The 13,226-nt window shown below is 47.5% G+C and overlaps 1 protein-coding gene across 1 annotated transcript in view; it reads right to left on the reverse strand.

Annotated features, from left to right (window-relative positions):
* Window positions 1-12,937: 12,937 nt before the first annotated feature.
* Window positions 12,938-13,226, reverse strand: part of PRR32 (proline rich 32) — a 98,388-nt gene continuing 98,099 nt past the window's right edge. The window contains 1 exon segment of the mRNA XM_033127753.1: window positions 12,938-13,200. Within this exon segment, the coding sequence (XP_032983644.1) occupies window positions 12,938-13,200 (263 nt within the window).

Here is a 13,226-nt window from a genome sequence, read left to right on the forward strand (position 1 = left end):
TCCTCAGTCTTTTCTCCGAGGACTCTGCCGTGAGCCTTGGGTTCAGCCGTGTTATATGCTGCCCCCTCAGCCCTATGGACCATAATGGGAGCCCTAGCAGTCCGACTTTTTTCCTCTTCTGCAGCTGCAGTAGTTCCGGGATGCAGTGAGCTCAGAGCACTGAGCTAGGTCTGCGTCCTGCGCCTGGGCGGCTCCGTCTCCGCACTTCTCCCTTCCCTCCTCCCCAGTCGCGCGATTCACCCACCTTTAGGTGAATTCAATAGTGGGCCTCTTCGTCTTGCCTGTCTGTTGTGCAGGGAGTCCTTTGTGGAGTTATTGTTGTTCGATTATTTGTAAATTCTAGGGGAGCTTTACAGAGGCACACCTCATGCCGCCATTTTGATGACTTCTGAGATTGCATTTTTAATAGTTGCTTCTCTGAAAATCTGGGCCCCTTTCTTTTAAGTTATTAACATAATTAATGTAAAAAGATGATGTTGAAGCGTTTGGATTTAAGTTTGTCTTATCTGACTGTAGCATTCTGGAAACTGCATTTAAATAAGAATCCTGTTAATTTTATGCATGTGAAAAAAAGACAATATACTGTTGATTTGTTAAATGTATCATCGTTATCCAACATATATGCATTACTTATTTTAAGACATCTGGGTTCTCATTTGAATGAAATAGATTCTACTGGCAAATTGTTCCATTTTGAAATCTCAGAGTGACTCTTTCAGTTCATATTTTTTCTTTTGAGACGTATTTTCCCAGAATGTTAGAGGCACTGGAAAGAAGCAAAGATGTATTTTATAACAACCTGATTTTATTCCAACCAAACATATGTGATTAAAATCTCCTCTTATATCACCTACTTCTGATATAAATTTCAATAACTGGTATGTAAATTTAAAATGAATTCTTTGAAAATGAATCGGTAATCAAAAACCTCCCAACGGAGCAGCCAGAAGGGAGGAGCTAAGATGGTGGAATAGACGGGTGCTGTGCAAACTGCCTCCAAGGATCACACCAAAATTACAAGTAATTTATGCAACATTCAACCTCAGAATTCATCGGAATACTAGCTGAACAGAACTTCTAAACTAAAGATTTAAAGAGAGGCCATGTTGAGAATCGTAGGAGGGGCAGAGATGAGAGGCAGGCTGACTTCAGGCCCACAGAGAGAGAGCGAACCACACGAGGGGCACTGTTGTGCAGGGTGTCGTGCGGGGCGGCCTGCGGGGTGTCAGGCGGGGTATCCTGCCGACTACGCCAAGTGTCATGCGGGGTGTCAGGCAGGGTCTCTGGTCCCGCTCCCCACACAAGAACGCAGGATATGGCGAGGCCAAAAAGGAACACCCACGGAGCCATAGGTAGGGAAGTCATACCACTATGGTCTCGCTGGGTTTACACGACGTGCGACTTGCTGTCCGCTTTGCTGCCAATCGACCGACTCTCCTCCACTCTCCTCCACTCTCCTTCAGTCTCCTCCTCTCTCCTCCTCTCTCCTCGACTTCCCTCCGTAGCCGCGGCAGCTATATTAGTGGCCAATGGCTCAATGGTTACAGCTGACGGCCAACCAGCCACAGCTGATGGCCATCTACTACCTGAGCCAGCACCTTTCCACATGAGGCCGAGAGCCTGGAAACTGCTTTCTGGGGCTCTGTCCCCACACTCCACCCCTACAAGTTCTTGCCTCATAATCTACGTGACAAGCATCTTCCGCGAGGGTCCCTGTGCCATATTAGCCTATTGACACCTACGGACGAAAAGAAACGGTAGTTTTAGGAACCAACAGTGGCAAATCCCTTCCATCTAGGAGGATACACGCTAGCTTTTTGCTTGGGAAAGGAGGGTTGCTGCCACTGGCACCTTTCCCGGTTTGTGGTACCAAACCTTTATGGCAGTGCTTGGGGTCCCTTGCATAGTTTCAACATGTAACAGAACAGGGGACCCCATAATAGGCCATAGTGAGAGCACATAGTCTCCCCGCAAAATCATCCCAGTATCGGGACCTTTGTATACTACAGTCACTTGTGGTGGCCACTCAGCCACCACCCCTGGCGTCACTTGCAAATCATGAGTCAAACCGGCCCCCCATGGGGCTATCAGGTCCAACCATCGACAGTGGGGGCTTTTGACCTGCCAGGGCCAAGTCCATTGCTGCCGTTCCCCTGCTTTCAAGCATGTGGGTGCTGGCAGCAAAATGTTTCCATTTCTGCCATAGCCTGGCTTTAACAGAGTCTCACTGGTGGTAACTTGTAATTGAATGGGAGCGGCCGTTCGATGTAGCAGTGCTTCCACTGGTGCGGGCCCTCCCTTCCGTGGTTTCTCATTCAGGACTCTCAGGACATCCCATAAACGCGAGGCCCAGTCAAGCATCGTGGGAGGGTGTTTTGACACCCGGAGACCTTGCTTCAAAAGGCCGTTATAGCGTTCAATCATGCCAGCTGCTTGTGGGTTATACGGAGCATGAAACAACCATTGCACGTCCATCTTGGCAGCCCAGCGCTGCACTTCTTGCCCCGTAAAATGGGTACCCCTGTCACTTTCAATGACTTGGGGGCGCCCATAGAGGGCGCACAGCCGTGTAAGAGCGACCACTGTATGCCGCTGATCCGCAGCTAGACACGGCCAAGCAAACATCAATCCCGTAGCAGTGTCCACTGCTGTAAATGCATATATCACATTCTGGGCCTTAGGCAGGGGTCCAATGTAATCCACTTGCCAGCGAGTGAGGGGCACCCTCCCTCGCGTAATCTGCTGTGTTTCCCAGGGGAGCCTCCGCCTTTGGGGGTTGTCCTGGGCACAGACGGCACAGTCATAACAGGCATCTGCTATCTCCTGCCATTTCAAAGGCAGACCCCAGCGTCTGCTCACCTGCCACATGGTTTGGCTTCCGGCGTGCTGCAATTTCCTACGCAGCCAATGGGCTACATCAGTGGCAGGAGCCCGTTCTAACCATCGGACCCGTGCTAAGGCATCTGCTTCATCATTACCTGGGGACACTAAGGGGAAGTGACCTGTGACATGCATTAGGGTCACCTCTTTTCTCTGCCCTAGGTCCCAAAGGTCCTGCCACATGGCTTGACCCCACAGTGGACGGTGTCCTACCAACCAGTTTTGGTGTTTCCACGTAGTGAGCCACAGCGTTAGGCCCCGGAACACCACCCAGCTGTCAGTAAAAATAACCAGGGGCCCGGGCTCGTGGCTGATTACCATCCACACAGCCCGTAGCTCAGCCCACTGGCTACTCTGGCCCACCCCAGTATCAAACCAAATGGTGCCTGTTTTGGGCTGCACACCAATAGCCGTCCAAACAGCTGCAGCCCCTCGGCTAGAACCATCGGTAAACCAGGCATCCTCAGGTACTGGGGACTGTCCTTCTTTATAGGGCGAGGGCTCCAAGTCCTCCCCCCTAGGCAGAGCGCTTGGCTCAGCCTGGGCTACAAGCTCCACAGGCCCCAGGACCTGTTGTAGCTCTGTCCTCAAAGGGCTTGAACTAAGGGTGCTACGTTGCTCCAAGTAGGCACCCCACTTGGCGAGGGTGGTGGTCTGTGCCACCCCCGTTTTGGGTCCCTGGGTCCACGTACGGACCCACCCCTGGACAGGATAGGTTGTTCGAACCAACACCCGTGCCGTTCCTGTGATGGCTTCTGTGGCCACTAGGGCTGCGTACACAGCAGCCAGCTGTTTCTCTATTAGTGAGTAGCGGACCTCTGCTCCTTTCCATAATTGGGACCAAAATCCCACTGGCAACCGGAGACGTTCCTGCCTTTGCCAGAGGCCCCATCCGTACCCCTCTTGGGTTACGTGAACATCAAGTTCAAATGGGCGGCCGGGGTCCACTACTTGCAGAGCCTGTGCCTGCTGCACTGCCCGTTTTGTGGCAACGAAGCCTTGCTCTACAGCCTCTGTCCAATCCCATGAGGCCCCCTTCTTTATCATATTGTACAAGGGCCTTGCCATTTGTGCTAAATGGGGCACAAACGCCCGCCAATATCCTAGCAGACCCAAATATGTCTGCAGTTGGGAGACCTTGGTCGGCCGGGGAAAGGCTTGTATCTTATCAATGATTGCCTCAGGTATAACCTTTGTCTTACCCGACCACACAACACCCAAAAACTTGACGGATAAGCCAGGGCCTTGGACTTTTTCCTCATTCACTGCCCAGCCGCGTGACTTCAGGTGGCGGAGAAGAGAGGGAGCTGCTTGCTCTAAATCAGGAAGAGAATCTGATGTTAACAGAATATCATCGACATAATGAAACAAGGCCACAGAGGATGGGCGATACCACTGTGCCAAATCCTGGGCCACGAGCCCATGGCAGATAGTGGGGCTGTGCAAGTATCCTTGCGGAAGGACTTGAAAAGTCCACTGCCGCCCATCCCAAGTAAAAGCAAACTGCTCTTGACACTCGGGTGCAATGTCAATGGAGAAAAAAGCGTTGGCCAAGTCCACTACATAGTGATATGTCCCCAGGCAGACAGTCAGATGATCCATTAAATCATGTATTGAAGGCACTGCAGCGTGCAAGGGTGGTGCCACCTTATTTAACTCCCTATAGTCCACAGTCATTCGCCAGGTCCCATCTGGCTTCTTGACAGGCCATACTGGGGAGTTAAAGGGACTGTGCGTTGGCCTCACAATATGTGCCTTCTCCAGTTCCAATATTGTACGACCAATCTCCTCCTGCCCTCCTGGCAGGCGGTACTGTCGCACTGTAACCACGCGCCGAGGCTGTGGCAACACTTGAGGAGGGTGGTGAGCATGCCTGCGTGTCACTGCTTTCACCACCCGGATCCGGAGACGGAACTCTCCTACCGTCGTCTGTAAGCTGAGGCCATGTAGCACGTCCACCCCTAGAATATACTCCGGAACGGGAGAGACATAAACCTTGTAGGTACGAGGGGGAAGCCTTCCTATACCCAGTGGTAAGGAAACGGCTTTCACAGTCACAGTCTTTCCCCCGTAGCCATCAATGCAGATTGCTGGTCCAGGGAAAAGTTCTGGGTTCCCATAAACAAGACTGCAGTCTGCGCCAGTGTCAACTAGGGCCAAAATCCTCTGCACATTAGAAGGGGACCAATGTATGGATAGTTCCACATGGGGCCTCCGGTCCCTGCTCGTCCCCTCTGACCGGGTACCTTGGCCCCACCTCTAATCAAGCTGAAAGGAGTTGTCCTCAAGTGGCTGCATGAAGTCCTGGAGGGACACGGGTCGTGCTTGCCCAGACATCTCCTTCATGCTTCTCCGGAATTGTTGTTCCGGACGCAACTGTTTCCAAAGTTCCAGCAGGAGTGCATTGGGTTTTCCGTCTATTTTCTTCCGATTGACCCCTGCTGCCACAAGATCACGCCACATCTGTGCGCATGTTACTCTCTGAGGTCCGCGACCTCGCCCCTTTACCTTTGGTTTGGGCTTCCAGGTCTCAACTGTGCGAACCTCCTGTCTTAATTTCCTTCGCCTCCGGCTTTCAACATCCCCTAGGGTGGCCATGGCAGTTGTAACTTCATGGATCCGTCGCCCTACATAAGGTGTAAGAATAGCATCCAAGGATCCAAAAGCACTCGCAGGTGCAGTATCCAAAACCAGATCTCTCATGCTGGCTGTAAAAAGCTAGTCATCCGGCCCCTGCATGTTAAGGTTAAAAATAGCATGTCTCATACCCATTTCACGGATGATTTGCGTAAGTTCCATATATGACTGCCATTGACTCACAGTGTCTGGCAGCTCGCCAGCCTGTCCCCATACTGTGCGTACCGCAGCAGTGAGCCACTCCATTAGAGAATGGTTGCCCTGGTCATGGGCCAACCTATGGCAGTTCTGTAACCTTTGTCGCAGGGACGGATGCACTGTCACAAAGGCTAGCTTTTCCATCTCACCCGGGGAGCAGAGAATGCTGTCTGCTCCCTCATCCCATAAACGTAATAGCCAAGCCGAGACTGGCTCTCCAGGGCTCTGCCTGTACCGCCTACCCAGCTCCTGCAACTCAGTGGGAGTGTAAGGGGTGTAGGTTGTGAACTCAGTCACAGCTGGGTTGCCTGCAGCAACACACCCGGGGCCCAAATGTTGCTCACGTTTTACTCTTTGCTTCAAGATTGGCCGGGCTTGGGGGTTGGGAGCTACATTGTCTCCACTGGCTTCCTCCGCCTCTGCCTCAGAGTCTCCACTGTGGGGCCCCGCTTCCAACAAGCAGACCCGAGCTTCCAGCACTTCCAACCGGGACACCTGGTCCGGCACCTGGGCCATTTCATGAAGCGCATTTTCCGTATTGAGACTCAAGGCCGTGAGGAACAGCCAGCCCACACGGCCGGCTGTAGCCTTCTCCTCCTCCAGTAACCGCTCAGCCAGAGCCTTCAGGGCGCTCTCCACACTGGCTGGAGAGCCATCCATGTCCTCCCACCTCTCCTTTGGGGTCCAACTCCTAAGAACAGTGGCCACCGGACACCACACACTGTGTGGGGGCCACCCGCCCTACTGCCCAGAGTCAGACTCCATTCCTACCTGGTCGGAATCTTGCTCACCGTGACAGGTGTCTGAGTGGGTGGAGGCCTCCTTATAAGATTTCCACAACCATCGGATCCTAAGGCTGCAGCAGATCATCAAAATTAAGGCAACGCCTTCCATGGCCAAGAAGGTGGTGTGCCAGCTGGAGGCTTGTCTCCCAGGTGGACCGCGCCTCCCGTTCCCGGTGTCGCTCCTCACGGGCCTCCTGAAGCTGGGCTCTCACACGCACAAACCGCTCCACCATGCTTTGGTAGGTTTTGGCCTGCACCACACGCTGCTTACGAAACTGAGCTTTTATACGTGTAAACTGCTCCAGTACATTCCGGAGAGTTTCGGCCAACACCATACCCTGCTCGCTGCGCCATGTGTCGTGCAGGGTGTCGTGCGGGACGGCCTGCGGGGTGTCAGGCGGGGTATCCTGCCGACTACGCCAAGTGTCATGCGGGGTGTCAGGCAGGGTCTCTGGTCCCACTCCCCACACAAGAACGCAGGATATGGCGAGGCCAAAAAGGAACACCCACAGAGCCATAGGTAGGGAAGTCATACCACTATGGTCTCACTGGGTTTACACGACGTGCGACTTGCTGTCCGCTTTGCTGCCAATCGACCGACTCTCCTCCACTCTCCTCCACTCTCCTTCAGTCTCCTCCTCTCTCCTCCACTCTCCTTCAGTCTCCTCTTCTCTCCTCCTCTCTCCTCGACTTCCCTCCGTAGCCGTGGCAGTTATATTAGTGGCCAATGGGGTTACAGCTGACGGCCAACCAGCCACAGCTGATGGCCATCTACTACCTGAGCCAGCACCTTTCCACATGAGGCCGAGAGCCTGGAAACTGCTTTCTGGGGCTCTGTCCCCACAGGCACCTCAGTGGCAAAGGCTTCCTCTGTTGGGAAAAAACACTCTGTCCCCACACAGGGCTCCCCAGCCCCAGAGTCCTGTTGCCGGGAAGGAGAGTTCCATGATAGCTGTCGGTAGAAATCAGTGAGGACACTCTTTGTTCAACTCGGTGGGGTTGAGGGCAACTACAAACCTAGTCACCCTTCTGTGGAGCCAACACATGGACTCGCTTGCTGTCGAGTACTCACCCAGTCCCTGGCAGAGGGAGTGACTCCACGGGTAGGGGCCCAGGATCCTGAAGTAAAGGACTGAACTGAGCTCCTGTGGCTTGGGAGCTGGAGATTTGGGGACCATTGTTCCCCCTGTGTGGAGCTTACACTTAAGTAGTGTACAGGAGGATGACATTTTGCTGTTTTTCCCTTTTTCTTTATATCCTTTTCTTCTTTTCTTTCTCTTTCATCTTTTCTGTTCCTTTTTCTTCCTTTCCTTTCATCTGTTTTATTTTTGTTGTTGTTTTCCGGATTTGTTTGTGTTGTTATTGCTTTGGTTACTGTTTTTCCGTCTTGTTCTGCTGTTTTTGTCTCTTTTATATATTTTTGTTTCTCCTGTCTGATTGTTGTTTATCAAGTTTTTGTGGGGGTGTATTTGTTATTGGTGTTGTTGGTTTGCCCTACTTTATTTCTGTTTCATGAAGTGGACAAGGGCCTAGCCCTGGTCCAGGAGCTGAGACTACACTGAATTTGTAGAAATCACTGACCACAGCCTTTACCCACCTGTAACACATCTCGTCCACCTACAGCTGCATTGCCAGGGGCACTCTGGATGTCTGGGTGACTGAACACACCCCCAAAAACTTTGGCAAGTATTTTTTACAACAGCAGACAGTCTACAAAGCCCCGGGATCATCTCCGTGGTGTTCAGTGACCCCAATCCTGCACCACAGCCACTCGGAAGCAGCTCTTGGGAATTTGTGAGATTGAGGAGGAGGCTGTGTGTAGTGCCTTTGGGACACTGTACAAAGGGGTCACAGAACAGATGTTGGCATAAGAGCTAGATCTGCATTAATGTCTTAAAAACCACCAATGATGTCTCATAACTCACTTGAATGCCATGCTGCCTAGCTAGTGCAACAACACCAAGGGCAACCACAACACTGTGTCAAATAGCCAGAGACACACTCCTAAGGAGACTCTTTCAATGGTCGAGCCTTACGGGCAACTGTAAAGTGGCAATAGGCCTAGGGGGCCCTGTGCCTTTGACTAAACTGCCACAGGACCAACATTGATGGCAGCCAGCCTCAATTCCCAGAGACCACCCTCACATGACTCCAGGTCCAGCACGTGCAGCAGCCAACAACATACAGCTTTGAGATACCTACCAGGTAGCCACAGCCCGGAACAGACAGGGCTGAAACAGCCCTGAGTGGGAGCCCCACCCAAGAGACACCAGAACCGATACACTCAGAGTCCAGTGACAGACCAAACCAGAATACTACCTGGTTGAAGTACAAGAGGTACTGTCAAAGGAAAATTTACACAAGTACAGGAGCCTGCAGGGACCAGGCCTCATCTGAGTGGGTCAAACTCCTCACAGCAGCTCATATACTGTGAGCAAAGCTAATTCTCCCAGCTAATTAGCCTGAGGGACAATCCCACCCTCAGACAAGACAAAAGCAATTAAAGATCAACTAAAGCAGTGACACCTCTGGAAAACATGGGACAGGAGAATAGGGAGACTGTGCAAGCTGAATATGAAGGACATATACTACATAAGACCAACCAGCAAAGAATGAGAAACATAGGTGATCTAATACATCAAAGTGATCACAGAGTGACAGCCAGAGTGAGGAAACAAAGAAGCATATTTCAAATTAAAGATCAGAAGAAACCTCTAGAAATGGAACTAAATAAAACAGAGACATCCAATCTATCAGAGAAAGAGTTTAGAATACTGATGATAAGAATGTTTAAGGAACTTAGTGAGGACATTAAGAAGGATAAAGAAATCATAAAAAACAACCAGTTAGAATTAAAGAATACAATAACTGAAATGAAGAACACACTCGAATGAGTCATCAGTAGATTAGATGAAGCAGAGGATCGGATCAGCGATTTAGAAGGCAAGGGCACAGAAATCACACATTGGAACAAAAAAAAAAAGGAAAAAGAACAAAAAACAATGAAAATAGTTAAGGAGATCTGTGAGACAACATCAAGTGCAACAACATTCACATCATAGGAATACCAGAGGAGAAGAGAAGGAACAAGTGATCGAGAACATATTTGAAGATATAATGACCCAAAACTTCCCCACCCTGGTGAAGGATATTGAAACACAAGCTCAGGAAGTGCAGAGAGTTCCAAATAAAATGAACTCAAACAGGCCCATGTCAAGACACATTATAGTTAAAATGGCAAAGTTTAAAGACAAAGAGAGAATTCTAAAAGCAGCAAGAGAAAGACAGCCGCTTAAATACAAGGGAACTCCTATATGACTATCAGTTGACTTTTCTAAAAAACACTGCAGGCCAGAAGGGAGTGGCAAGAAATATTCAAACTGATGAAAAACTCTGGGGAGCCATGATTTCCTTGCAGACTGGCTCAGTTTTTAGTTCCTAAGGCATTGTCTCTGCTTACACCTGGAGGGTGCTTGCAAGCTTCTAAGGAATGAGGTGGGAACGGCCAGTTCCCGGACACAGATCACTGATGATTATCAGGGTAATTGGTGGGCTTTGTCATTGAGATAATGACTTTGGGAAAGTTTTAGTGAGTCTGTAGTTCATATGTAAAAGTTGCAAATTTTACTTTCAATGAGGAAATGCTCACTCGTGATTGTTAAGCTGCATGTACACAGGTGGTTTAAATTGGTATAGGAAAGTAAACTCCGCGCTTCAGGATCACTGAAGACCGGCCGCATCATCATTTTGTGTGAGTGTCTTTTTTCATTCCCACTCCCCCATTCAGGAACTGTTCGATTTGTGGTGGCTGGCACGCCACAAAAAACAAAGTTGTACAACCAAGATTGCTTTACCCAGCAAGGCTATCACTTAAAATTAAAGGAGAGATAAAGAGCTTCTCAGAAAAAAATAAGCTAAAGGAAATTATTACCACCAGACCAGCACTGCAGGAAATGTTAAAAGGGTTTTTCTAAACAGAAGAAGGAAGAAAACAAACTAAGAATGGAAGAGCAGAAATACGAATAACAATACAGCAATAAATACATACCTATCAATAATCACTTTAAATGTGAATGGGATAAATGCTCCAATCAAAAGACATATGGTGGCTAAGTGGATAAGAAAACAGGACCCATGAATACAGTGTTTAGAAGAGACTCATCTCAGATCAATAGACACAAACAGAGTAAAAGTAAAGGAATAGAATAAGATATTTCATGCAAATGGAAACAAGCAAAAAAGCTGGGGTGGCAATACTTATTTCAGACAAAATAGACTTTAAAATAAAGTCTACAATAAAAGACAAAGACGGGAACTTCATAATTATAAATGGATCTATCCAACAAGAGAGCATAAACCTAGTAAACATCTATGCACCCTACATAGGAGCTCCTAAATATATAAAACAGTTTATGACTGACATAAAGTCAGAGATCAACAGTAGCACTTTCATAGTATGGGACTTCACTACCCCATTGTCACCAATGGACAGATCCTCTAGACAGAAAATCAACCTGGAAAGTGTGGCCTTAATTGATACTTTATACCAGTTGGATTTAACTGATATTTTTAGAGCACTTCACCCGAAAGCAGCAGACTATACATTCTTCTCTAGTGCACATGGAACATTTTCCAAGATAGACCACATGCTAGGACACAAAGCAGTCAATAAATTTAAGAAGATTGAAATCATATCAAGTGTCTTCTCTGACCACAATGCTATGGAACTAGAAATGAATTAAAAGAAATCCAGAAATCATAGAAATACATGGAGGCTGAATAATATGTTACTAAATAGTGAGGGGGTCAATAATGAGATCAAAGAAGAAATCAAAAGATACCTCAAGACAAATGAAAATGAAAAGCAACTACACAAAATCTATGGGATGCAGTGAAAGCAGTCTGAAGTGGGAAATTCATAGCAATGGAGGCCTATCTCAAGAATCGGGGAAAATCTCAAATCAACAGGCTATCTTTACACATAAGGGAACTGGAAAAAGAACAGCAAAACAAGCCCAAAGTGAGTACAAGGAAGGAAATAATAAAGATCAGAGAAAAAAATAAATGAAATAAAGACCAAAAAAACAACAGCAAACAAACAAACATAATAAACAAACAAACAAAAAACAATACAAAAGATCAACGAAATGAAGTGCTGTTTTTTTTTCAAAGATAAAATCAACCAACCCTTGGCCAGACTCACCAAGAAAAACAGAGAGAGGAACCAAATTAATAAAATCAGAAATGAAAGGGGAGAAGTGACAACAGATACCACAGAAATACAGAAAATTTTAAGAAAATATTATGAGCAGCTATATGTCAACAAATTATACAATCTGGAAGAAATGGAGAAATTTCTACAAGAATACAATCTTCCAGGACTGAATTAAGAAGAATCAGAAAGTCTGAACTGACTGATTACTACCAAAGGAATTTAATCAATAATCAACAAACTCCCAACAAGCAAAAGTTCTGGACCAGCTGGCTTCACAGGTGAACTTTATGAAATATTCATAAAAGAATTAACACCTATTCTCCTCAAACTATTCCAAAAAATCCAGAAAAAGGGAAGTCTCCCAAGCACATTTTATGAGACCACTATTAGTCTGATCCCCAAACCAGACAAAGGCATCACAAATAAGAAAACTACAGGCTGATATCCATAATGAACATAGACACAAAAATCCTCAACAAAATACGAGCAAACCAGATTCAGCAACACATGACAGAGATCATAAACTACGATCAATTGGGATTCATTCTTGGTGTGCAAGGTTGGTTCAATATCCGCAAATCAATTAATGTAATACACCACATTAACAAAATGAAAATTAAAAATCATATGATCATATAAATAGATACAGAAAAAGCATTTGACAAAATCCAGTGGCCATTTATGATAAAAAAACTCTTAGTAAAGTGGGAATAGAAGGCTCATATCTCAACATAATAAAGGTCATATATGATAAACCCATAGCTAACATCTGACTCAACATGGAAAGGCTAAAACCCTTCCCCTTACCATCTGTAGCAAGATAAGTTTTCCCACTTTCACACTTTTATTCAACATGGTTCTGGAAGTTCTAGCCACAGCAATCACAGAAGAAAAATAAATAAAAGGTATCCAAATTGGAAAGAAGGAAGCAAGTGTCTTTATATGCAGATGACATGATACTATATATAGAAAACACGAAAGACCCCACCAGAAAACAATTAGAACTGATAAATGAATTTAGTAAACAGGCAGGATACAAAATTAATATTTAGAAATCAGTTGCATTTGTATACACCACTAATAAACTGTCAGGAGGCGAAATCAAGAAATCAATCGGGAATGATGTCACAGGAATGGTGGCAGCTGGACGCACTTTTTGAGTTCTCCTCCGGATCTTATCACAAACAGGACATCTATAACCCATCAAAGGTCTCTCTGCTCATCACGCAGAAGAGCTAAGAGACTCCTGCAAGGATAACTTGAAGGTGGGAAAATTGGGTGAGCGGGGTAAGCGGGAATGGAGCGGAGTGGAGACACAGCAGCATTTGCCGCTGTGGAGATGTGGCCTGCACCTGTGGCTGTGGAGAAGGGCCTGCACCTTCAGCTGTGGAGACGCGGCCCGCATCTGCGCCTGTGGAAACTTAGCCAGTATCCGCGGCAACTTAGCCAGCATCCGCGGCTGAAGAGATGCAGGGGATTCCAAGACTGAACAGAGAACACAAAAGCCAGGA

The sequence above is a fragment of the Rhinolophus ferrumequinum genome, chromosome X, assembly GCF_004115265.2.
Source record: "Rhinolophus ferrumequinum isolate MPI-CBG mRhiFer1 chromosome X, mRhiFer1_v1.p, whole genome shotgun sequence".
Taxonomy (NCBI): domain Eukaryota; kingdom Metazoa; phylum Chordata; class Mammalia; order Chiroptera; family Rhinolophidae; genus Rhinolophus; species Rhinolophus ferrumequinum.